Source organism: Symphalangus syndactylus, chromosome 8, assembly GCF_028878055.3.
Source record: "Symphalangus syndactylus isolate Jambi chromosome 8, NHGRI_mSymSyn1-v2.1_pri, whole genome shotgun sequence".
NCBI lineage: Eukaryota > Metazoa > Chordata > Mammalia > Primates > Hylobatidae > Symphalangus > Symphalangus syndactylus.
Genome location: NC_072430.2, coordinates 112,438,465 through 112,465,591, shown reverse-complemented (window position 1 = coordinate 112,465,591; position 27,127 = coordinate 112,438,465). Strand labels below are relative to the sequence as shown.

The window sequence follows — 27,127 nt, the reverse complement described above, 5'->3', positions numbered from 1 at the left end:
GCAGGAAGGAAAAAGCCCTGGCGGGGCAGACCTGAATCTTGGCTGGAAGAGGGCACTTAAAACATGTGAGTGAATTCCTAATAGAAAACAGCAATATGCATCCTAACTGATTGGTTACTTAAGTCCCAGTCAAGTATTTAAAGAGATAAGATTAAGTGTCTAGAATTCAGTGTTAATCATGTAAACAAAAACCATCCTTAAATCGCCTGGTATTAGATATGGCTGTTGACACTGCATAAGTCATTCTAATTGAATGGGCTACCTTAGAAGCCTGAGAGACTCATAAGTAAGGGAACATTCTGATTAGGCAAACAAGTCTCATGGGAAGCAAACAAGCCTGATATAGTCATGACAGATTCACTGATAGGCAATTTTCAAGAACTTTTGTGAAAATAAACATGTTATTAGGGACAAGTGAAAACACAGGTCATCTAAAACCAAAAAATAGAGATTTTCTACATTTTTATAATGTTTATATATATGCATATGCAGATTGTTTGTTTACTTCTAAAGCCATGCTTTGTAGAGCCATCATTGGTTTTTTTTAACAATTTAAATATTTGTTATAAAAGTGACAATTCATATTCATTATTTAAAAATCAGCCAGGTGCAGTGGCTCACACCTGTAGTCCTAGCTGCCCAGGAGGCTAAGGCAGAGGATCGCCTGAGCTTTTCATGTCAGCCCTTTTCTCCCCTACATCCCACTACAGTGGTAGCTTTTGTTCACTGTGGCCAGTCTGTGTCCTTCCAGACAATTGTACACAATTACAAATGTTACATTTTTGTAATGGGATCAAACTATGCCACTTTTCTGTGCTTTGTCTTTTCCAGTTCACATTATACTGTGGACATTTGGGCATGTATACACATTTAGTACACATGAAGACTTACCTCATTCTTTTTACTGGCTGCATAACAGAGTTATCTTATACCTAAAGTAACTGAGGTGTAAGCTAGGTAAGTTAAGCAAGGTAACTCAAACCTGTTTTGTTGTTGTTGTTGTTGTTTGCTTTTTTTTTTTTTTTTTGGAGACAGAGTCTTGCTCTGTCACCCAGGCTGGAGTGCAGTGGCACAATCTCGGCTCACTGCAAGCTCCGCCTCCCGGGTTCACGCCATTCTCCTGCCTCAGCCTCCCGAGTTGCTGGGACTACAGGCACCCACCACCATGCCTGGCTAATTTTTTGTATTTTTAGTAGAGGCGGAGTTTCACCGTGTTAGCCAGGATGGTCTCGATCTCCTGACCCCATGATCCGCCCGCCTCGGCCTCCCAAAGTGCTGGGATTACAGGCATGAGCCACCGCGGCTGGCCTATTGTTTGCTTTTTTTAAGAGACAGGGCCTCATTATGTTGCTCAGCTGGCCTCAGAATCTTAGAGTCAAAGGATGCTCCCACTTCAGCCTCCTAAGTAGCTGAGACTACAAGGTGCACACTACTGACACTACCATGCCCAGCTAAACCTAAGTTGTATGTGTGTGTGTGTGTGTGTGTGTTTTTAATCTGTACCAGTGTTTCTCTTTGAGGACCTATACTGCAGTGAACACCCTCTACATTTCCCTGTACACTTGTGTGAATATCTCTGTAGTGTAAATTCATTAAAGTGAGACTGCTAGGTCAAAAGGTATGCATGCTTTGCAGTTTGATAAATATTGCCAGTTGCCTTCTGAAAAGGTAGAACTAATTTAATACTTCCATTCACTCACTGTCTTGAGAGTGCCTGTTTTCCTGAACACACATTAATTTTCTATATTAACAGTATTTTTAATCCTGGCCAATCTGATAAATAAAAAATAACTTCACAGTGTTGTTTTAATTTGTGTTTTTTCCATGAGAAGTAAAGTTGAGCATCTTTTTAATATTATTATTGGCCATTGGTAGTTTTTCTGAATTGCCTTTTTATTAACCTGTGTTTAAGTTATATCATTGGTCTTTTCTTTATTAATTTAAAAGAGCTTTGTGTATATTAAGGAAATTGGCACTTTTTTCATATAAATAGGAAATTTTTTTTGTTTCTGTCATTTGACTTTTAAATGATATTTTATATTAAACTAATTGTTTATATATTTAGATTTATTACTCTTTTATAGCATCTAAGATTACAAAATATTTACCCCACATAAATGGGGTAAATTCTATTTTTCTAATATTCTAAATTTCTAATATTTTTCCCTAATGTTTTGCTATAGTTTTAAAAATATTTTATGGTTTTCTTTTTATATTTAAGTCTTCAGTTTATCAGAAAATATAGTTTTTAAAGGCCGGGCATGGTGGCTTATGCCTGTAATCCCATCACTTTGGGAGGCCAAGGCGAGCAGATCATGAGGTCAGGAGTTCAAGACCAGCCTGGCCAATATGGTGAAACCCCATCTCTACTAAAAATACAAAAATGAGCCGAGCATGGTGGCGTGCGCCTGTAGTCCCAGCTACTCAGGAGGCTGAGGCAGAAGAATTGCTTGAACCCAGGAAGCAGAGGTTGCAGTGAGCCAAGATCATGCCACTGCACTCCAGCCTGGGCGACAGAGCAAGATTCCATCTCAAAAAAAAGAAAATACAGTTTTTTTGTTTGTTTGTTTTGAGATGGAGTTTCACTCTTGTTGCCCAGGCTGGAGTGCAAAGGCACGATCTCGGCTCACCGCAACCTCCGCCTCCCAGGTTCAAGCAATTCTCCTGCCTCAGCCTCCCAAGTAGTTGGGATTACAGGCATGCTCCATCACGCCTGGCTAATTTTGTATTTTCAGTAAAGACAGGGTTTGTCCATTTTGGTCAGGCTTGTCTCGAACTCCCGACCTCAGGTGATCCGCCCACCTCGGCCTCCCAAAGTGCTGGTATTACAGGTGTGAGCCGCCATGCCCAGCCTGAAAATACAGTTTTTATGAGATGAGTTAGGGATCCAGCTTATTTGCTGTCCCTGATGGCCAACCACTTGCCCCAACATCATTTATTTAAAAATTCATCTTCCCCACCTTTATTGTATAGCAAATTCCCATGTATTTGAATCCATATTTTGGATGTACAGGTGCCCAGGCATACAGACCCTGCAGACACAACAGATAATATTCTAGAAATACAGGACATGTGAAATTGTAATCACTACTGTGTTGAAAGTTGTGGCTTCTACTTGTGGACCTTGAAGCAAAGAGTAAAAATCCCCAATCATCTTAGACAATGATATACAGGCTAATAAAAGCACCTATTTCAATGTACATGCAGGGCTTGTTTTTCCTCATCAGTGAGCCAGCAAAGTATTAGATCACAACCTTCTAACCAGGGACTCACTTTAGTTTCTCATTTAATCTCAGGAATGGCTGGTCCCATAAAAGCTGTTAAGTAATAATAATGTTGAGCCCTTATATTGTACTTTACATCCCGAAAGTGCTATCTAAACATTAACTAATTAAATGCATTGATGAAAGGAAGGGATTTGCAGAGGTTTTCAGGAAAACTGATATCTGGTTGCACACCTGTGAGGGGATGATTCCTAAAAGGCCTTACTTCCCTCTTTGAATGGAGCTCAGCAGGCAGGGGAACAAAAAGCTGGTGACATTATTTCACTTTTGTTGAAAATTTCCTGGAGTATCTTCTAATTAGTGTGGTTAAACTCACCTTTTATCTAGCTTCGCAGATATTCCCTTGCAACATTCCTGGAGCTATTCAACAAGTTTCTTTTGATGTCTTCCTTGTTGGTTAATTATAAAATTGTACAATCTTCAAACTGAAAGAGATCCTTCTTGATCATCTAGTTTTGAATGACTGAATAGAATCACTTTATTTTGTAGATGAGGAAACTGAGGCATGGAGAAGTTAAGTGATTAACAAAAAAGGTCGTAGAGCTTACTGGGGACATAGCTGGGAATAGAAACCAAGATTTCCAACTCCCATTTCAGATCTCAATCAGCTTCATTGAGGAATGAAACTTTCTTCCCTCTTTGTAAGCATCTGTGTTCTCTATTTTTTAAACTTAAAAAAAAATTGCCACAGAACCATCAAGCCCAATTTTTTCCTTTTTAAATTATCATTATCATTGTTATTATTACTATTGTTGCTTTCATCCTTCCCTACTTCTTCTCTTCTTTGCTCTCAGCCTTTTATGTCTTTCCTAACTCTTATGGTTCATTCGCCTACATGATCAGGTAATGCTACTTTTGTTTTTCCTCTGTTTCTGAAAAGTCATATTTCTTTAGTTTCTCCCACATACGTACATACAGGGAGTTGCTTTGTTTTGCTTTCTGTTTTTCCTCAGCTGTAGTTGCTTCTCCTTTTAATAAAGTTACTTCTCTAGTCTTGGCAAATAGCCTAGGCTGTTTGTTTGTTTGTTTGTTTGTTTGTTTGTTTGTGATGGAGTCTCACTCTGTTGCCCAGGCTGGAGTACAATGGTGCGATCTTGGCTCCCTGCAACCTCTGCCTCCCGGGTTCAAGTGATTCTCCTACCTCAGCCTCCTGAGTAGCTGAGATTACAAGCATGCAGCACCACCCTCGGCTAACTTTTTGTAATTTTAGTAGAGACGGGGTTTCACCTTGTTGGCCAGGCTGGTCTCAAACTCCTGACCTCAGGTGATCCATCCCCCTCAGCCTCCCAAAGTGCTGGGATTACAGGCGTGAGCCACTGCTCCCGGCCGCCTAGGGTTTAAGTTGATGATAAATCCATTTCTGTCACAGAATTTTGTGTAACTTTAATTTATGAGTTTCCCAGTAGTTCAGCCAATAAGATACTGTTAAAGATCATCTTCATATTCAGAAAATTGCATGAGATGTGACCATTAAAAGAATTTTTATACAAGAACTTCATATAAGGACTAGAGGTATTATTTTTCAATAAGCCAAAGGCAGATCCAGTTCAGATCAAAACTGTGGATCTAAACCTGGACTAATTTAGTCTGTACAATCCTGCTTCTGTGCAGGGACTCCGTTTTAGAAATCTTCCATTTCTACAAGGTGGGTCAGTAGGCATCCAGTGACCTCAGAATTCCTGGGCTGAACCAAACCCTGGGGCTACACTGTGACCTCAGATGCCCTCAGAAATGCCCCTTCCTTGGAGTAGCAAAGGGTGCTTAAGAAAGCCAGTCAGAAGCTGTCACTAATCAGCTGGGTGATCTTAGGTAGAGCTCATCACCTCTCTGGGCTCAATTTTCTCATATATTAAGAAAGGAAGGTGAGTTAAAAAGTCTCCTTAGAACTTTTCCTCATTTACTGCTCAATGAGTCAATAATGTCAGAACTCGGGCTAAAAGGAATAGTAGAGACCTAAATCAGATTTATTTCAAACATGTAACTAATTAACTCAACAGAGGAGCAAAATTCTGCTGACCATCTATGAGAATTTTCTGGAATTGTCTCAATTTAAAATACTGTAGCTTATTTTCCTCATAAATAAAACACATGTACCTATATCAGATCATATAACCTGTTTTGGGCTCAGAATATTTGGACCACATTCTTGTACTTACTCTTTGCAAATGCTTCATTAAGTTCCATGGAGTTGTGGTTTGACTAAGCCACACCCCTTGAGGCATTTAGTGCAGAAAAGCTGTCTGAAGTAGACCCCATCCCATATATTTTTCTGGATAAGAAATTTGCCTTCAAAAAATGATGAGTTCATGTCCTTTGTAGGGACATGGATGAAACTGGAAATAATCATTCTCAGTAAACTATCGCAAGAACAAAAAACCAAACACCGCATGTTCTCACTCATAGGTGGGAATTGAACAATGAGAACACATGGACACAGGAAGGGGAACATCACACTCCGGGGACTGTTGTGGGGTGGGGGGAGGGGGGAGGGATAGCATTAGGAGATATACCTAATGCTAAATGACGAGTTAATGGGTGCAGCGCACCAACATGGCACATGTATACATATGTAACAAACCTGCACATTGTGCACATGTACCCTAAAACTTAAAGCATAATAACAATAAAATAAAATAAGAAATTTGCCTTCTCGGTTTCATCTTTGCCATTCTAGCCACTGAGAAAAATGAAATTGAAATTTTTAAAATCTTTTATTCCCTAAGACCTAGTTTCCAGCAGGGAGCAAAATGTAATTTGATTGGAATGATGGTGGCCACTCATAAATCTACCCAATTGCATTAAACCAGATGAAACTATCACATAGTTTCCCAGCTCTAAGCAGAAATTACCACCTTTGGGAGAGGATCAGATAAGAGCTAATTGGTGGCATCACAATCCACCCTCAGTAAAGTGCTTGATTAGCCAAACTTTAAGTCTTGTTAGAGTAGTCCCCTAATGGATTGGGGAGGGTGAGGAGCAGCTAATTAGAAAAGAGATACTTCTATGTTTATGTACAAACATCCCAGCATTGAGCCATGATAAGGAGCTCAAAGGTTAATTATGGGAAAATGGAGTTTTGAACAACTTTTTGAAATAGGAATATCCCATATACTTTGGTGATATTTATTTGTTTTGAGACGGGGTCTCGCCCTGTCATGCGGGCTAGAGCACAGTGGCCCAATCATAGCTTATAGTTCACTGCAACCTCAAATTCCTGGGCTCAAGGGATCCTCCCACCTCAGCCTCCTAAGTAGCTTGGACTACAGATGCATACCACTGCAATCGGCTAATTTTTTAATTTTTTACAGAGATAGGGATCTCACTTCATTGCCAGGCTGGTCTGGAACTCCTGGGCTCAAATGATCCTCCCACCTTGGCCTCCGAAAGTGCTGGGATTACAGGCATCAGCCCCTACATCCAGCTTACTTTTTATTTTCTATTTTTAAGGATTGATGAGTAAGAGGAGTAAAATTTAAAATTGAGGATTCAGAATAGTCTCGTGAGGTGTGTTAGGATTTTCAAGCTTGAGCAGAATCCACAGGCTGTTTTTTCCTAACTTCCCATGAACTCACCTGGCCAAGGCCACTAGACTTCACTCTACCCATCTATTAAATGAACTGAGAAATGACACTAGAGACAAAATGCAACCTTTCATGGTTGTCTGGCCAGGCAAATGCAACTAAATTATATGGGAAATTATTTCACAATGTGTGACAATGTTGATTCTTCCATTTCGTCAAGCCAGCCTGTTCCTAGTGAGTGGCAGGTGACCGTTCACTGTGAATTGGGTCTTTTGGTTAGACTTTCAGAGATGGAGTTGTTTGTCAAGTGTGGCAGTCCTCTTCACCAAAGCATTCCCGACAGTTGCTCTGAATCTAGATGTTACAGAATGCCTAAGGAAGCTTGTTTTGAAATGGAAGGTAAATTGACAAATCAGAGGGAAGGAATTAGCCGATGCATAAGGAAATTCGATGAGAAAGAGCTTTTTCCTTTCTTTTTTCTTGCCCAGGTTACTAGTTCTCTGTCTTCCCTCCACCCCATAAATTTTGAATTTTGTGGTGGTGCTGAGGGAGTGAAGGTAACCAACATAAAAGAATCATTTGTGCCTTTTTCCCAATCCCACAGATCTCTATTGGCTGCAGACCTTGAACATGACACTGCAATTTCCTGGTGCCACACATGAGTAATAAGCAGCTGTTACTGAAACTGTGGTTTGGGGAAGGCAGCACTAGGTTATTTTTTAACTTAATTGTAATTTTTGATTGGTCTGCAAGAAAGTAAATCAAATAAAGCCTGTTGTCTTAGTCTGCAAGAAAGCCATAGGCCTCAAATTCCAATGCTGACCATCTTGACCAGAATAGAAGAGGGAGGCAAAATGTGTGTATCCCTGAGCTGGAAGTTCAACCAGGCAGCTTTCATGGGCTTCTTTCACACAAGAAGGGTAAGCATATTTGGCATATTTGTCAGGGACTGGATGGTGGAAAGTGATATTTGGCAGTTCCTTGAGTTCTAGAAGTACCTAAAATGATGGTAAAAAGAATTTATAGACAGACTGCAAAAGTGAAAAATAGCAAAATCTGGAAGATGATATCAGCTTGATGCTACATTCTGTCCTTGTGCTACAGGGCAATAAGATCACCTAATTTTGTTACAAATGGAAATGTGTATTCTTTGAATACCCAGTTAGTATAACACCTCTGAAATAGTCATATATACACACTCCCCAAGTAAATAAATCAGACTAGTACCTTCCTTAGTACAAGACATTAAGTTTAATGGAAAACAGAAACAAACTTTCACCCTATTTTGGACATCTGCCTTTTCTCAAGGAGATAGGGCATTTGGTATATGGAGAAAGGGAAGGAGATTGAGTGCAGGGAAGCAAGGAAATGGGGGAAGAGCTACACATGTTTCCTTCTAATTACACTGTCATGATTTTGTTCACGTAGACATGCCCTTTGAGGGAATAAATAGAGATAACTAAACCTCATCTCAGGTCTGTTTCACTATCACTAGTCATATACCAAATGACCACCTGGTTTAACTAAAAATTACCAGCCTTCTAATGCTAAAGATGAAGTGTCCTTTTGACTTTTTGAGGGGTTGTTATAAAGTTATATTAGCCTATGACTAATTTAAGTACAAGTAGGAAAGGAGTAAGACACAATTTCCAGGTGTTGCTAAGATGTTATCTTACATAAGTGATTCAAATTAAGTTTGAGGTATGTTAAATGTCTTCCCCCTAGCATTTTGGCCTTGGCAAAAGTACGTATGCTTGTACAAGCCCTGTTTTCTTACTTACAGCAATATCAAAAGAAATGGATGTGACTGCTTTACATTAATTTCTACTGATCCCATCCAAACAGATGAACAACTTGATGCCTTCCTTTAAAAAAAAAAAAATGACATGTGGCCTTCATAGCTTTTTTCCTTCCCCTTGATGTAAATCTCAAGTGTTTAAAAGGAGGAGTGAGTCTAAACCATAGAAAATCTCTATTTAGATTGGGATAAGCTAATTAGCTATTATTTATTGATCCGTTGCTGTAAGTCAGACACTATGTTCGATGCTTTCAATATATTAACTCTGATCCTTCTCTCAACCCTGTCCTAATTTTTCAGTTAAGGAAACTGAGACTCAAAGAGGTTAAGTAGCTTGCCAAAGTCTCACAGCTGGAAAGTACATGAGCTAGAATTTGTCCTCAAATCAGCCTTGCTTTTTCCACTCTACCCCACTGCTTCCCAATACCCAGAGACAACTGAGTTATGATGGGGTATAGAAAGCTCCCAAAGGCCAGCCCCTCTGGGAGACTCCCTAATGAGTCAAACCACTATCCATTGGAAAATACCCCAGTTTCTGAGAAGCAAAAACTCTACCATGTTTAGATTTAAAAAATAATAATAATAAGCTTTGACCAGTTAAGGAAGTCATTTTGAAGTTTATTTTGTCCTAGTTGGTCCTGGTTTGGTCTCAGTGATACTAGATTCCCCTGCATCAACTCTAGCCAGAGCACACTGTTTCTAGGACTTTTCCCCACGCTGAGCCCCGTTGAGGACTGTGGTCACTCTAGCAAGTCACAGCAGTTTAGGGTTGACATAGCAGAGTTCAAATGTCTGACTTTTCTCACTGTTGTGTACTTGTTGGCCAGGACGCCTCATTTGACTTTGTCTCACCCATAATCATTTTCAGATCCAATGGCCCAGTGGCATTCTGGCAGCTCTTTTCTATTCTTCATTCTTGGTTGGAACCCAAAGGTAGTATGCTCCTCTGGCTTTGGTCTAATATTTGAGGCTCCCCTGCCTTCCTAGTGTTTGTATAATATGGCCCTAACCTTAAGCCCCTACCAAGATGGCTAGGAAGTGGGAGTGAAAGTTAAGGCTCTTGGGATGGTGGGAGGAAAGACAATTGATTTATTTTTGAGCACTTATCCAAAATAAATAAATAAATAATATATTTATAAACATAAATATATATGTATATGTGTGTATATATGCATTCATATATGTATTATACATAAAATGATTTATATAATTTTGTGTGTGTGTGTGTGTCTATGTATGTATGCTTTTTCAAAAAGAACCCTAGGAGAAATCACACCTGGAGCCCACTTCTTCATAGTGATGAAACCTCTGGACCAGACGCTAGGATGGCCGGATTCTGTTCCTAGTGCTTCTAATAGTTGTATTCAAAAACAAGATTAACCTTTCTGAATATATCTTTACCCCTGGAAAATTATAAATATAAAGTTTTCCTTTCTACAGTATTAAAGGAATGTTTGTAAATTCTAAAATAAACTTCGTACTATTACCTCACTTTTCTGGATAAAAAAATTCCAGCAGCTTCAGCCATTTGGAACATGGCCATGAACCTAAGCTGACAAATGGGAAGAGCAATTAATCAAGTAAATCAAGTAAAAAGAAGCAAAAGGATCCCTGAATAGCTGATCCCTGAACAATTTTAAATGTTCAGTCTACAGTTGGATAAGCAGAACAATCATATGTTAAAAGCAAAAAGTACAAAACAGCATCAAATTCTCTATTAAATTATATGATGTAAAAGTTAATTTCTAGGGAGAAACACAAGAGATTTATGGTGTCTGAAGTAGCCAAAGATGGATTTTTAGATCAAGACAGGGTAGATCTGAGCCATGAAGCCTACATGAAATTTAAGTAAGGGTTAGGAAAAGTGAAACTCCAGATAGAGGAATGACATGGATGAAGGCACAGGAGCAAGAGCAAGCATGTTCTACATAGGGGAAAATTTGCTCACAACAGGAGGTACATGTTAAGAAATACAAAATGAGTTTGGATGGCTAATATGGAATCTACTTGCATACCAGGCAAAATGTAAGCTCCAGTTTTTATCCAGTTCACTCTACATTGAGTATCTGGGACATAGTAACTCAATATAATTTTATGAAATGAAAGAGTGAAGAGTTTTGATTAATGATACACTTAAGAATTTGCCAGGCCCAGTGGCTCACACCTATCATCTCAGCACTTTGGGAGGCCAAGGCAGGCAGATCACACAAGCTCAGGAGTTTGAGACCAGGCTGGCCAACATGGTGAAACCCGACCTCTACTAAAAATACAAAAAATTAGCTGGGCATGGTGGCTCATGCCTGTAATCCCAGCCACTTGGGAGGCTGAGGCAGGAGAATCGCTTGAACCTGGGAGGCAGAGGTTGCAGTGAGCCTAGATCACACCACTGCATTCCAGCCTGGGTGACAGAGCAAGACTCCATCTCAAAAATGAAGAATTCACCAAAGGTTTGAGGGAAGAGATGATACGTGATGAAAGTGATGTCTAAAACTGATTAATATGTATGCACGATGGATCTAAGAAAAAAGACTGACATCTAGAAATAAAACTAGGAGATTAGTTTATTAATCTAGAGAGGAGAGATAAAAGTCTAGGGTAGGATGGAAAAAAGAGACTTACAGTGAAGGCATTTAAAAGAAAATCAGCATGAACCTTGAACACTTTATGCTAAGTGAAAGAAGCCAGTCATAAAAGACCACATATTATATGATCATATTTACATGAACGCTCCAGAATAGGCAAATCTATAAAGACAGAAAGTATATTTATTTTATTTTATTTTTTAAGTTGGAGTTTTTGCTCTTGTTGCCCAGGCTGGAGTACAGTGGCACCATCTCAGCTCACTGCAACCTCTGCCTCCTGGGTTCAAGCAATTCTCCTGCCTTAGCTTCCCAAGTAGCTGGGATTACAGGCATGCACCACCTTGCCCGGCTAATTTTTTTTGTATTTTTAGTAGAGTTGGGGTTTCACCATGTTGGCCAGGCTGGTCGTGAACTCCTGACCTCAGGTGATCCACCCGCTTCGACCTCCCAAAATGCTGGGATTACAGGCATGAGCCACTGCACCCGGACAGAAAGTAAATTATTGGTTCCTTGGGCTTGCAGGGGCATGGTAGAGGGAAAACAGAAGTGACTACTAATGGATATAGAGTTTTTTCAGAGAGTTAGTGGAATGCCCTAAAATCGATTGTGGTGATGTTTCACAACTCTGTGAATAAACTAAGAACCATTGAATTGTAGACTTTAAATAGGTGAATCACATGGTATGTGAATTATATCTCAGTATAGCTGTTATTTTAAAAGAGGGGGAATAAATGAAATGTGGTGAATGACAGGATATATGTATTTGATGGAGAAAATGAGTCACTCACCATAAACTCCGTAAGTTCCAGTTTGATTCTTACTGAAATAATAAAAATAACCACTAGTACCATTATTAATACTATTTTAGGAGCCCTGGGTGATGCAACAAGAAATGAAACATAAACAAGAGATATAATACTAGAAAAACCAAAAGAATCACCTAAAAGTAATTAGCATCAATGGAAATTCAGTAATTATTGTCATATAGTAAATGCACACAAATGTCAATATATTCTAATATACCAGCAATAGCTAATAAGAAAAATATACAAAAGTTTAACCTTAAACTAAATAATAAATGTGAGTAGCTTGTACAAGGAAATAAATTTGTATTAAGCAATAATAAGTGAAGATTTAATAAAATGGAGATATGTATCACATTGTTTTAAAGGAAGACTGAATATTATACAGATACCAATCCCCAGAGCTTATTAACGCCCCTATTTAAGAATAAATATACATTGCTAACAGTGTAAATTTGGTGAAATATTTCAAGAGCCTTCAAAATGTTCACACCCTTTCTCCAAGGAAATCTAAATAGAGAAAAAACTTTATGCACAAGATGCTCAAACTTCTCCTTTAGATCCTAGATGATAACTCTCATGTCTTCCTCAAGGTCTTCTCTTCCAAGTTTCATCAACCTTTACTCACCTGGTTTCCAGACTGTTCTCTATCCTGGTTGTTTCCCCCTAAATGGACTATAGTTTGTTAGTGCCTCTCTTTAAATGCCTCATTAAGTTTGGTTGTTTAGAGAAGAGTAAAATGAGAAAACCAAACTCAACTGAAGTGCTACCATCACAATTTAGAAATAACCCCATCACGCATTAAAAAGTGTTTACTGGTGGCTGGATATATGATTTGGTAGTGGCTGTTTCTTAGAAAGTATGTATCGTGTGTTGGTATTAGGAGCATGCCTTACTGGGGTTTATTGGAGTTAATGGTTCCTCAGAGAACATAATAAAAGAAGGTCTATCTATGGCTTCCTAAAGGTAGTGGAGAGGAAAGTAAGTTGAAGAATGGTGGGAAATGTATGCTTGACTCAGAACAGCAAGGATAATTTCTACCCCCTTTGCTAAGAAAAAAACTCTACTCTTACAAAGCCTTCTGCAGTTTAATGCAAAATTATTATACATTGTTTTTTCAAATGCAAAAACACAGCTATATACAAAGTGACAATTTGCTTGCACCAGGAGATACATATTAAGAAATAGAAAATGAGTTTGGAGAGCTAATATATATATATATATATATATATGTGTGTATGTATATATGTATATAGTATACAAATTTGTATATAGTTGTGTTTTTGCTTTTATAATATGTATATATATATTTTTGCTTTTCTGACTTATTGCCCTCCCTAGAGTTCACCACCATTATATTTATTTATCTCTTTTTCATAGAAAAGTTATTCTTTTATTGTTTTAAGGAGGTAATACATTGCGCAATATGCCAAAGCAGTAGGGAATTAGAGGCAGCGAATGGCCAGGTTTTTTTTAAGAGCCTCATGCTGCATCTCTGACGTCCTACCTGCCCACAGCCTATGGCTGCTTACATGAAGTCTGGGTTGGTGGACAGATGACCCAACTCAACACCCTTTAACTGAGAACGGGCTCGATCAGCAGAGGCACTGCCAGGGCCCAGCACGCCAGCTGGCACCCCCCGCTGCCACCACCAGCTTCCAAGGCTAGTGCCTTAGTGGCAGCCAGTGTGTCTAGCACTTGATTTTATTTCTGTGAGTCTAGAGTGGGCAGGACGTGAATAAATCCTGAGTCATAAATTAAGGTGAAAGACTTAGTAGTGTTAATACTCTGGGTGAGAAAAGACAACACTGTCTTGGAGGAGAGTGGGCTTGGAGTCTGGTGGAAGAAAGATGGAAACCCCCAGAAGGGCCTTGGCCTGCAGGCACTGCCTTGAGGCCACCCGACGGGTTTTCACGGTACATGATGGGGAGGGGCAAGGTAGGGTAGGCACTGGGGGGGCTGCTTCATCTGGCACAGTTGAACTAGAGGTTCATTTTCCACTCATAATTGGTTTCCTAAGTCTAAGTCACCACACCTGGGGCCGAAGCAAGTCTTGCCTATGCACCAAGCATGGCCTTGGACCTCGAAGAAATGCATGGCTCAGTTCTCCAGTGTTGAAGGAGAGGGACTTTCAATTGAAGGAGATCTTTCTCCCCGTACCTCCAGCTCCTTTCCCTTGCCAATGACCAGGGTGGGAGGCAAAAGGCAAAGGCACCTCCTGGTGCAACCTCACCACAGTCTTCCAGAGAAATCATCTTCGTGGGACCCAAAGCCTAGCCTTGGCTTGGAGCAGACATTTCCACACGTGGGAGGGTACCCTGTCTGGCAATTGAATGGAACCACCATTATATTTATTTCTAAAACATGGATCATTCCATGATGTTTAAAAACCACTTCAGTTTTTATCTCTGGTATTATGTATAGCTTCATTTTTTACAAAAGGCATGATTACATTTTTTGTAGTCTTTTGTTTTTGTATTACCAGTCACTACTACCTACTCACCTAGACATTGTAATTTCTCTTTAGGTATGATTTATACTACATTTCCCTCAGATACTATTTTTTTCTTTTTCTTTTCTTTTTTGAGACAGGAGTTTCACTCTTGTTGCCCAGGCTGGAGTGCAATGGTATGACCTCGGCTCACTGCAACCTCCGCCTCCCAGGTTCAAGTGATTCTCCTGCCTCAGCCTCCTGAGTAGCTGGGATTACAGGCACCTGCCACACACCTGGCTAATTTTTTGTATTTTTAGTAGAGACAGGGTTTTGCTATGTTGGCCAGGCTGGTCTCGAACTTCTAACCTCAGGCGATCTGCCTGCCTCGGCCTCCCAAAGTGCTGGGATTATAGGCATGAGCCATAGCACCCGGCCTCCCTCAGATATTATTTTTATGTAAAATTATAATGTAACTATATTCATTTGAAAGAAACTATTTTCAGCTATTTCTAGCTATTTCCAAATTAAATGTAATCTTCAATTGTTTTCTTATAACAAAACCAGCACATATTTGTGTCTGCATTAATTAGAGAGAAGCAAAGGCAGATTTTATCTAGCTGGCGTGTGAAATGCTGAAGTCCTTGAAGCCCATGGGTATTAGTTAAGTGAGAAATGATCAACAGAACATGAGTTCCAAACTCAGGGATGTATGCAAGCCAACAGGTGAGGCCACTGTGGAAGGCAGGCAGATGCAAGACCCTGGGGCCTGGTGGGAACAGCTGTCAGGCAGAAAGCAGATATCTCAGTGGAAACAGGCAGCCCCCTGGCGTGGCCAGGATCATCATCATGTTGAATCCAAGCCTAGTTGCGCTAGATCATCTGATTTTTCCAAAAATCTGGGTTTTTATGTGAAATTTCCCAATTTTTAAATTACTTCATTTTAAAAATCACGAGTTAAAAGAAAAAAAACCTACAGGCTGAAAATGGCCATCAGGCTGCCAAATTGCAAGCTTTTTTTACTATACTTACCAGCAGCAAAAGAAAACTATTTTTCCCCATTTACTATATGTTCTTGGGGAAGATGGTGAAAAAACTATCCCATTAATTCATCAGAGAAAAGGTATTATTGTATTTACAACATAAACTTATGCATTCAGATTTACTCTGTATGTTTTCAGTTTGCTCTGGGAAACCTACCACACTCCTCTTATACCACACCCTAACTGTGAAGTTGGTCTGTCCATGCAGGGTTCCCCATTTGTTGGGCCTTAGTCTTCTACACTACACTACAAAGCAAGAGGAATACAAAAGAAGTTTCAGCATCTTAATTTACAACCTCCAGTGGTTTAAACAAGAAAGTTCTTTTGGAGCAAAACTACTATGTCTTTTCTTCCTCAGAGTTGCTGAGAAATTATAATTAGAGGTTTTCCTGTTGTGTAAAGGAAAGAAATTCCTTTCCTTTCCTGTGTGTACAAGACTTCTGTTCTCAATAAATGTGCTTCCCTGTCCCATTTCTCTTTCTGCAGGTAATAGAGGGAAAGCTGGCTCCATTCTTGGGCAAGGTCATTAAATTTGCCACCTCACACGTGTACAGCTGCAGTCTTTGTAGCCAGAAGGGGTTCATCTGCGAAATCTGTAACAATGGAGAGATCCTCTACCCTTTTGAGGATATTTCAACAAGCAGGTACAGAATATCTTATTTCATAAAAGAACACCCGAATGTGTAATATGCCATTTTCTTTGGCTAAATCAGGCCAACTTTTAGTCAAGTACTGTATCTCTGTCTCTTACCCTGGATCAGGTTTTCCTTGTCCTTGGAGAACATGTTTCCCCCTTTGGTTTCCTGTATTTATTTCCACCCCTTACCTCGCTACCTTTATCCAGAATGAGATAACAGAGCTGCAAAGAAACATTGCCGAACTCTGCCTTATTAGGTAATAGAGAGTGTTCAGGTTCAATTTTAGAATGAAGACTGGGGAGGAAGCATCTTAATAATTTCTTCAGAGCCAAATGATAGGCAGTGGGAAACTGCATTCTCAGAGGAAGGCCCAAACTGGACCGACCGCCAGGGGTAAAACTAGAGGACACTGGTGAGCAGCTGCTGCCTGGCCATGTGCTTTTCTCCGCAGATGCATGCACTGCAGTGGAGTGATGAAAGTTTTAGGATCCAAAGGAGAGAAAAATGGGAGTTTATGTGGGATGATTTTTCTAACCAAAGTAATATTTGGGCATCATCACATCCATGGATTGATGGATGATTCACAAAATGATACATATTACTTTTCCTTTCATCCCAAAAGCGTAATAGAAATCTACACGGTATGTGTGTGCACTGGCCTCTTTGGGCATGAATGTCATGGCTCATTTCCCACCCTGCAGGGCTCACTTATACTGTGGTTCAGAACAGAAGGTAAGGCATGTAGCCAGGGAGAGTTGAAGCATGTAGGTTAGAGCTAACATATTGAGAGTTGACTCAGCCCGTTTAGCCTCTCCTAAAACGTAAAGACTATTTGTAAACATGCAGGAATTGGGTTGGCCCACACACAGAAAAACAGACACAGAAAAACAGACATATAAACACATAGACATGCAGATACACACACACACACACACACACACACACACACACACACAGAGGCAGAGGCAGAGTTCAGCCTCCAGTTTCCTGAGCAGGTACTTAGCTTATAGAGCTTATATAGCCTAGAGATTAGCTACCTCTTAAAGGGAGGAAACTCCTCACAGCCTTTTTGTGGCCAAGTGAGAGGCAGTGGGAAACTGCAGTCTCAGAGGAAGGCCCAAACTGGACGAACCACTGGGAGTAAAATTAGAAGACACTGGTGAACAGTAACTTAGCCCATAGCCTAGAGATTAGCTACCTCTAAAAAATGTATGCCAGGCTGGGCATGGTGGCTCACGCCTGTAATCCCAGCACTTTGGGAGGCCGAGGCAGGTGGATCACTGAGGTCAGGGGTTCAAGACCAGCCTGGCCAACATGGTGAAACCCCGTCTCTACTAAAGATACAAAAATTAGCCGGGCATGGTGGCAGGCACCTGTAACCCCAGCTACTCAGGAGGCTGAGGCAGGAGAATCACTTGAACCCAGGAGGCAGAGGCTATAGTAAGCTGAGATTACGCCACTGCACTCCAGCCTGGGCAACACAGCAAGACTCTATCTAAAAAAAAAAACAAAATGCATACCACATAAAACTTGTACACAAATGTTCATAGCAGCAGCATTCATAATAGCTAAAAAGTAGAAACAATTGTCTATCAACTGATGAATGGATAAACAAAATGTAGTATATCCAGACAATGGAAAATTATTCAGCTATAAAAAGAAAAAAAGTAGCCGGGCGTGGTGGCTCACGCCTGTAATCCCAGCACTTTGGGAGTCTGAGGCAGGCAGATCACCTGAGGTTGGGAGTTCGAGACCACCCTGACCAACACGGAGAAACCCCGTCTATACTAAAAATACAAAATTAGCCAGATGTGGTGGCACATGCATGTAATCCCAGCTGCTCAGGAGGCTGAGGCAGGAGAATTGCTTGAACCAGGGAGGCAGAGGTTTCAGTAAGCCAGAGATTGCGCCATTGCACTCCAGCCTGGGCAACAAGAGCAAAACTCCATCTCAAAAAAAAAAAAAGAAAAGAAAAAATGTACTGATACATGCTGCAACATGTATTAACATTGAAAACATGCTAACGGAAAGAAGCCAGACACAAACCACATATTACAGATTCTATTTATATGAAATGTCCAAAATAGGCAAATCCATAGAGACAGAGAGTAGATTAGTGGTTGTCTAGGGCTTGGGGGAAGGAGGAAAAGGAGTTACTACTCATGGGTATAGGTTTCTTTTTGGGGTGATGAAAATGTTCTGGAATTAGATTGTGGTAATGGTTGCATGGTCTTGTGACTACACTAAAAATTAGTGAATTGTATACTTTAAAGGGGTGAGTTTTATGGTACGTGAATTATATTGCAATAAAATATGTTTAATGACTGGGCACGGTGGCTCACACCTATAATCCCAGCGCTTTGGGAGGCACAGGTGGGTGGATCACTTGAGGACAAGAGTTTGAGACCAGCCTGACCAACGTGGCAAAACCTCATCTCTACTAAAAATACAAAGATTTGCTGGGCGTGGTGGCAAATTCCTGTAATGCCAGCTACTCAGGAGGCTGAGGCACAGGAATCACTTGAACCCGGAAGCCAAGGTTGCAGTGAGCAGAGATCATGCCACTCACTGCACTCCAGGCTGGGCAACAGCAAAACTGTCTCAAAAAAAAAAAAAAAGCATGTTTAGTAAAGAATTTCTAAATGCTTCTAACTGAATAAATCATATGCTGGGCCACAAAACAAGTCTCAATTAATTTTGAGACTATACCAAGTGTGTTCTCTGGCACATGGAATTAAAGATTCACAGTAGAAAAAAATATGATTAGTTAGGCGTGGTGGCGCACACCTGTAATCCCAGCTACTTGGGAGGCTGAAGCAGGAGAATCACTTAAACCCAGGAGGCAGAGGTTGCAGTGAGCCAAGATCACACCACTGCACTCCAGCCTGGGCAACAGAGTGAGACTTCATCTCAAAAAAAAAAAAAAAAAAAAAAAAATATATATATATACACACACACACACACACACACAGACACACACACATATATATATGAAACCCCAAAATATTTGGAAATTAGACAATATATTTCTAAGCAACTCATGGGTCAAAGAAGGATGCACAAGGGCAATTTTAAAATATTTTGAAATGAATGAAAATGAAATATAAAATATATAAAAAACAGCTAAAGTAGCACTTAGAATGAAATTTATGACCATAAATACCTGTATCAGAAAAGAAGAAAGCTCTCAAATCAATATCCTGAAATTTCACCTTAAAAAACTAGATAAAAAAAGAGCAAACTAAATCCAAAGCAAGCAGAAGGAAGGAAAGAATAAAGATTAGAGCAGATATCAATGAAATAGTAAACAGAAAAATCACAAGTTGAATCTTTGAGAGATCAACAAAGTTAACAACCTTTTAGCTACCCTGATCAAGAAATCAAAAGAGAAGATACAAATTGCCAAAATCAGGAATGAAAAGAGGTACAGAAATTAAAAGAATTATAAAAGAGTATTATAAACAACATTATACCAACAAATTAGACAAATTTAGATGAAATGGACAAATAACTAGAAAGACAAATTACCAAAACTGACTCAACAAGAAGTAGAAATATGAATAAACCTAAAACAAGTAAAGAAATTGAATTAGTAATTTTGAAATGTTCCCACAGAGAGGCCAGATGGTTTCACCAGTGAATGCTATGGAATATTGAAAGGAATAATACCAAACTTTCACTCACTACCTTTATCTCCAGAATGAGATATCCAGAGTGAGATATTCATAATGAGATACTAGAGTTGCAAAAAAAAAACATTGCCAAACTCCAACATATCAGGTAACAAAGAGTGTCCAGATTCATTTTTAGAATGAAGATTGGAGAGGAAGAATCTGCAAGGATAAGGATGGGTCAGTTCTCCAAAAAGATGTAACAATCCTTAATGTATGAATAGAGTCAAAATATGTAAGACAAAAACTGATGGAACTGAAAGAAGAGAGAGACAAGTTTATTGTTATAGTTAGAGCCTTCAACATTTCTCTGTCCATAACTGACAGGTCCAACAGACAGAAAATCACTAAGCATATAGTTAAACTCAACAGCACTGTCAATTAACTGGATCTAATTCACATCTCTAGAATACTTCATTAAACAACAACAAAATATACATTCTTCTCAAGGTCGCATGGAACAGTTACCGAGAGACCACATTCTGGGCCATTAAAAAAAAATCTGAACAAATTTAAAAGAGTAGAAATCATGCAAAGTATGATTCTTAAACCATAATGAAATTAAACTAGAAATCAATAACAAAGATACCTGGAAAATCCCAAAATATTTGGACATTAAACAAAATACCTTGAAATAACACAAGTTGATAACTTATATCCACACAAAAGCATGCATATGGATGTTTATGGCAGCTTTATTCATAATCACTGAAAACTGGAAGCAGCCAAAACTGTGGCATATCCATACAATGGAATATTATTCAGCAACAAAAGAAGTGAGCTGTCAGGCCACAAAGAGACATGGAGGAAACCTAAACATGTATCACAAGTGAGCAAAGCCATTCTGAGAAGGCTACGTACTATACGATTCCAACTATATGACATTTTGGAAAAGACAAAACTATACAGACAGTAAAAAGATCAGTGGTTACAGGGATTTGGTGGCTGGGAAGGGATGACTAGGTGAAGCACAGGAGATTTGTAGGACAGTAGAACTATTCTGTATGATGCTTCAGTGTTGTATACATGACATTATACATTTGTCAGAACCTATGGTTTCATACATCACAGAGTGAGCCTTAACTTAAATGGCGGACTTTAGTTAGTAATGATATATCAATATTGGCTCACTAATTTTGTAACAAATGTATCACAGGATTGCAAAATGTTGTTAATAAAGAAAACACAACAGGTGGTGGTGGGGTGGTATATGGGAACTCTGCCCAATTTTCCTCTTAATCTAAAACTATTCTAAAAAATAGTCTATTATTAATAAAAATTTAAAAATTGTTCAGCTGAACAGTTGACTCTAAGATCAAAGATGAACAATTTTTTTTTTTTTTTTTTTTTGAGACAGAGTCTCGCTCTGTCGCCCAGGCTGGAGTGCAGTGGCGCAATCTCGGCTCACTGCAAGCTCCGCTTCCCGGGTTCATGCCATTCTCCTGCCTCAGCCTCTCCGAGTAGCTGGGACTACAGGCGCCCGCCACCATGCCCGGCTAATTTTTTGTATTTTTAGTAGAGATGGGGTTTCACCGTGGTCTCGATCTCCTGACCTCGTGATCCACCCGCCTCGGCCTCCCAAAGTGCTGGGATTACAAGCGTGAGCCACCGCGCCCGGCCAAAGATGAACAATTTTTATAAGCCTTATTGGAACAATTTTAGATTCACAGAGAAATCACAGAAATAGTACAGAGTTCCCATATACCACACACTCAGTTTCCCCTATTAATATTTTACGTTAGTATAGTACATTTGTTACAATTAATGAACCAATATTGATACATTATTAGTAGCTAAAGTCCATAGTTTTTTCAGATTTCCTTAGTTTTCACCTAATATCCTTCTTCTGTTCCGGGATACCACATTATATTTAGTTGTCACACCTCCCTAGGCTCCTCTTGGGTGTGACAGTTTCTCAGACCTTGTTTTTGATGACCTTGACAGTTCTGAGGAGTACTGGTCAGTATTTTATAGAATATCTCTGTTGGATAGGCCTGATGTTTTTCTTATGTGTAGAGTCGGTTTTATGGGTTTGGGGAGGAAGGCCATAGAGGTAGTGCCATTTTCATCACATCATATCAAGGGAACATACGATCAACATGACATCACTGTAGTGTTTGTGTCAGGTTGCTCCACCATGAAGTTCCTCTTCCTCCCCCTCTTTCCATGCTGTTCCCTTTGGAAGGAAGTCACTATGTGTAGCCCACACTTAAGGAGTGGGGAGTTATGTTCCACCTCCTTGGGAGCCAAGTATGGATAAAGTTATTTAGAATCCTTCCACATGGGAGATCTGTCTCTTCCTCACTTATTTTTTTCAGTTGTTTATTTATATCAGTATGAACTTGTGCATAGTTCATTTATACTTTGGGTTACAGTCCAGTACTATATTTTATTGTTCAGACTGCCCCAGCTTTGGCCATTCAAGCTCTCAGTAGGCTCCTTTGTTCCCTTGACATACCCCACCCATTATGGGATTTTTGCTGGGGGGTAGTTGTTTTTGGTTTGGTTTGGTCTTCAGCATTTCGTTACTTTCCGCCACTACCAGATGCACCAGGCTCATCTTACTTATTTCCTGCCCTAATCCTAGGAACAGACATGTGTCCAAGGAGCCATGGTTTTTTTGTTAAAGAAAGACATTAGAAACTGAGATCTAGGCACTGGGTTTTGCATACATTTTTAAAGCCCTCAGTTCCTGGACTTGTGCCTTGACTGGGGCAGAGTGCTGTCCTCTGACTGTACATCAGAATCTTTTGTGAGACTTGGCTTTTAAAACTCCAGAATCTGTATCTTCAAGGACTCCATATGATTACGAATCACCCTAGAAAAAAGAATCACTCCTCTAAGGTAGCTGTGGTCATAGTTAAGATGCTGGACTCTCACCAAAATAACCACATTAGCATATGTCTAGGTTCATAGGGGCCTTTACTCAGTAGTAAAAACTATGGAGAATCCTCCTTCTTCCTTGATCAGATGCAGTTCTCTAAGCCTGTACAAATGTCTGAGTCAGAAGGAATATTGACCAGCTTTCCTGGAATTCCAGGTTAACACTTTTCAGAAACCTGTTGAGCTTTCTCTTGGTGTTCAGTTTCCAGTTAAACACCAAGAGTGGTTTATACAACCCTGTGAAAAGGCAAAAAGAAACACTAATAAAAAATTTATTAAAGGAAAATTTTAGTCAGAAATACGGAGTTGCTGATTCAAAACATGTCTATAAAAATGTTTTAAATAAATAAATGTGATAAATAAAAATAAATTTGAATAGTAAAATTTAAAATCTCAGTGTAACTGAAATCTTTATGGATTAAGTAATATGATGTCTGGGATTTGCTTGAGGATAATCTGATGATGGGGTAGGGGGATGATACAGGTGAAAGAAATTTCCATGTATTAATAATTGTGGCAGCTAGGTGATAGGTACACAGGGATTTGTTATACTATTCTCTCTACTTTTGCATATGTTTGAAATAAAATCTGTATGTAAAAATTTTAGAAATAAGGTATTTAGTGAATTTGTTACCACATACCCTTGACCATCCTGCTAAATTTGGCATTTTTATGTCCTCAGAAATATACTTAATGTCCTTTCAGGTCCAAATATCACTTGAATAGCATAATTACAGTTCAGTTAAAAAAAAAAATTCAGGGCCGGGCGCGGTGGCTCATGCCTGTAATCCCAGCACTTTGGGAGGCCTAGGCAGGACTTGGATCACTTGAGGTCAGAAGTTCAAGACCAACCTGGCCAACATGGTGAAACTCCACCTCTAATAAAAATACAAAAATTAGCTGGGCATGGTGGCACACACCTGTAATCCCAGCTACTTGGAAGGCTGAGCCATGAGAATCGCTCAAACTCAGCAGGCGGAGGCTGCAGTGAACCAAGATCGTGCCACTGCACTCCAGCCTGGGCAACAGAGTAAGACTTTGTCAAAAAAAAAAAAAAATTAACAAGCATAAGAACAATTTGTACTAGTTTGTTTGTTCGTTTGTCAACTTGCTGGGTCGCCAAGGCTGGAGTGCAGTGGCACGATCTCGGCTCACTGCAACCTCCACCTCCTGGGTTCAAGTGATTCTCCTGCCTCAGCCTCCTGAGTAGCTGGGATTACAGGCACCCGCCACCACACCTGGCTAATTTTTGTATTTTTAGTAGAGACAGAGTTTCACCATGCTGGCCAGGCTGGTCTCAAACTCCTGACCTCAGGTGATCCGCCCACCTCAGCCTCCCAAAGTGCTGGGATTATAGGTGAGCCACCACACCCAGCCCTGTACTTTTAATAAATTATTTTTTTTTTTTTTGAGACGAAGTTTCACTCTTGTTGCCCAAGCTGGAGTGCAATGGTGTGATCTCAGCTCACTGCAACCTCTGCCTCCCAGGTTCAAGCGATTCTCCTGCCTCAGCCTCCCAAGTAGCTGGGATTACAGGCATGTGCAACCACACTCGGCTAATTTTGTATTTTTAGTAGAGACGGGGTTTCACCATGTTGGACAGGCTGGTCTCGAACTCCTGGTGATCCACCCGCCTCAGCCTCTGAAAGTGCTGGGATTACAAACGTGATCCTGACCCTAATAAATAATTTATTGAGCATACCATGTGTGTGCATTGGGCTAGGTTCTGGAGACAACAGTGAACACAGCATGCTACTTGCTCACAAATAGTTGAGTTTAGTAGGGACAGACAGGCCAGTAGGCAGTTCTATGAAAGTGTGGGAGGAGCACAGTAGAGGGGTGGACCTGGAGCTCCCAGAAGGGCTCCATCATCCACAGAAGTGATGTGCATGTTGAGTGAGGAAGAAGTTCCACAGTTTCTAAAAATATTAGGGAGCTCTGTGTTTTTTAGGTTTGGGTTTTTTTTTTTCTTTTTTTGCTTTTTAAATTTTAGATTCGGAGACCTGTATGTAGATTTATTACAAGGATATGTGGCCTGATGCTGAGGTTTGGGTTTTCATTGATCCCATCACCTATGTAGTGAACAGGGTACCCACAGGAAGTTTTTCAGCCTTTCCCTGCCTCCCTCCCCTCTTTTGAGTCCCCAGTGTCTGTTGTTCCTTCTGTATGAGGGAGCTCTGCGTTGAACCTGAGTCACTGATTTATGTTCTTCAGTACTAGAATATACTCAGTTTTAACGTGTTCATTTGATTATGACTATATAGCAAACATTCGTCAACTCCTTCAGGCTTTCTTTTCCTCTTTAAATTAATCATTATGCAGGAGGAAGTTTCATGACTATATAATTTGAAAATATACCCTTAGTATTAATTTTTAGGATCCCACCTCTGACAGATATAGAGAAGGTGCTGGGATTGTAAGGGAATGGCACTAACATTTATTAATACTAGTGCCAGCAACTTACATATCTTATCTAATTTTTCTGCCAGTCCTCTGAGGAAATAGTATTACTTCCGTTTTAATAATGAAGAAACCTAGGTTCAGAGAAGGCAATTAACTTGGCCCTAGAGATAAGGCCAAAACTTGAATCCAAATACATCTGACTCCAAAATCCATGTTTTTTCCATTATATCTTACTGCTCTTTCTGTACCTGTAGTCTTCAAAACATTTTGCCATGTACCCCCTAAAATCAGTTTGAAAAAATTATGTACCTCTGTCATTAAAGAAGTCTTCTCCAAAACTGCTATTTTGAAATGTCATTTTATTTGCTGCCTTGGGAGTCTTTACACTCGGAGCAGTAAGCCATGATTAGATTGGTTTAGGGGAAAGATATGCCTTTCTTCTGTAAAATGGCCAAAGTACTGTTGTGGAGACAACAGCAGAGCTTCCACCTCCTATGCATCCCTTGGCAGGTCAGGTTCAGCAAGGGGTACCTGTGAAGCTGAGGATCTGCCTAAACCAGACTTCCATAGGCAAACCCCTGTTTGTTGCACCAAAGCAACCTCCCCTCCATTCAGAAGATAATGCTGACAGTTTTACCTTGAGATATTCTTTCTTCTCAAACACATTTTTTTTTTTTTTTTTGAGATGGAGTTTCACTCTTGTTGCCCAGGCTGGGGTGCAATGGCGCAACCTCAGCTCACTGCAACCTCTGCCTCCTGGGTTCAAGCAATTCTCCTGACTCAGCCTCCGGTGTATCTGGGATTACAGGTACCCACCACCATGCCCCGCTAGTTTTTTTGTATTTTTAGTAGAGACTGGGTTTCATCATGCTGGCCAGGCTGGTGTCAAACTCCTAACCTCAGGTGATCCGCCTCCGCCTCGGCTTCCCAAAGTGCTGGGATTACAGGTGTGAGCCACTGCACCCAGCCTCAAACACAAATTAAATACATACCACTCTTTAACCTAAATAGAAAAACCCTAAAGCCCAGATTGCAAGATTTTTAAATACAATAAGAATATCCTGAATTATAAAACTGCTTTACTAAAGCCTAATCCAGGATTTATCCTCCTAGAGGACTACAAGGAAAGCACAGCCTTGGGAGAGATAAACATTTTGACAAAACAATGATAAAATTCCACGTCCTAAAAAGATAGAAGGCCAGGTGCGGTGGCTCACGCCTGTAATCCCAGCACTTTGGGAGGCCCAGGCAGGCGGATCACAAGGTCAGGAGATCGAGACCTTCCTGGCTAACACAGTGAAACCCCGTCTCTACTAAAAATACAAAAAAAATTAGCCGGGCGTGGTGGTGGGCGCCTGTAGTCCCAGCTACAGGTGTGAGCCCGGGAGGCGGAGCTTGCAGTGAGCAGAGATCGCGCCACTGCACTCCAGCCTGGGAAAGAGCAAGACTCTGTCTCAAAAAAAAAAAAAAAAAAAAATAGAAATGACGAAACATGCCCTCCTTGATTGAGAATAAGAAGGAAGGGCTCTAACTTTTTTTTTTTTTTTTTGAGATGGAGTCTCGCTCCGTCACCAGGCTGGAGTGCAGTGGCGCGATCTCGGCTCACTGCAACCTCCGCTTCCCAGGTTCAAGCAATTCTCCTGCCTCAGCCTCCTGAGTAGCTGGGATTACAGGCGCATGCCACCACGCCCAGCTAATTTTTGTATTTTTAGTAGAGACAGGGTTTCACCATGTTGGTCAGGCTGGTCTCGATCTTGTGACCTCGTGGTCCACCCACCTCGGCCTCCCAAAGTGCTGGGATTACAGGTGTGAGCCACCGTGCCTGGCCAGGAAGGGCTCTAACTTTTAAGAATTACAAATCAAGGCCGGCCGCGGTGGCTCACGCTTGTAATCCCAGCACTTTGGGAGGCCGAGGCGGGCGGATCATGAGGTCAGGAGATCGAGACCACGGTGAAACCCTGTCTCTACTAAAAATACAAAAAATTAGCCGGGCGTGGTGGCGGGCGCCTGTAGTCCCAGCTACTCGGAGAGGCTGAGGCAGGAGAATGGCGTGAACCCGGGAGGCGGAGC

At 40.4% G+C, this 27,127-nt stretch overlaps 1 protein-coding gene across 4 annotated transcripts in view; it reads left to right on the top strand.

Annotated features, from left to right (window-relative positions):
* The window catches only part of PLEKHM3 (pleckstrin homology domain containing M3), a 223,753-nt gene that overhangs the window by 166,246 nt on the left and 30,380 nt on the right, over nt 1–27,127 (top strand). For 3 of the 4 annotated variants that reach the window (XM_063645025.1, XM_055290390.2, XM_055290391.2), the window contains exon 7: nt 15,949–16,106. In XM_063645025.1, the coding sequence (XP_063501095.1) occupies nt 15,949–16,106 (158 nt within the window). Of the gene's footprint in view, nt 1–15,948; nt 16,107–25,742; nt 26,343–27,127 lie in introns of those variants that run through there. The other variant, XM_063645026.1, reaches the window with a different exon arrangement.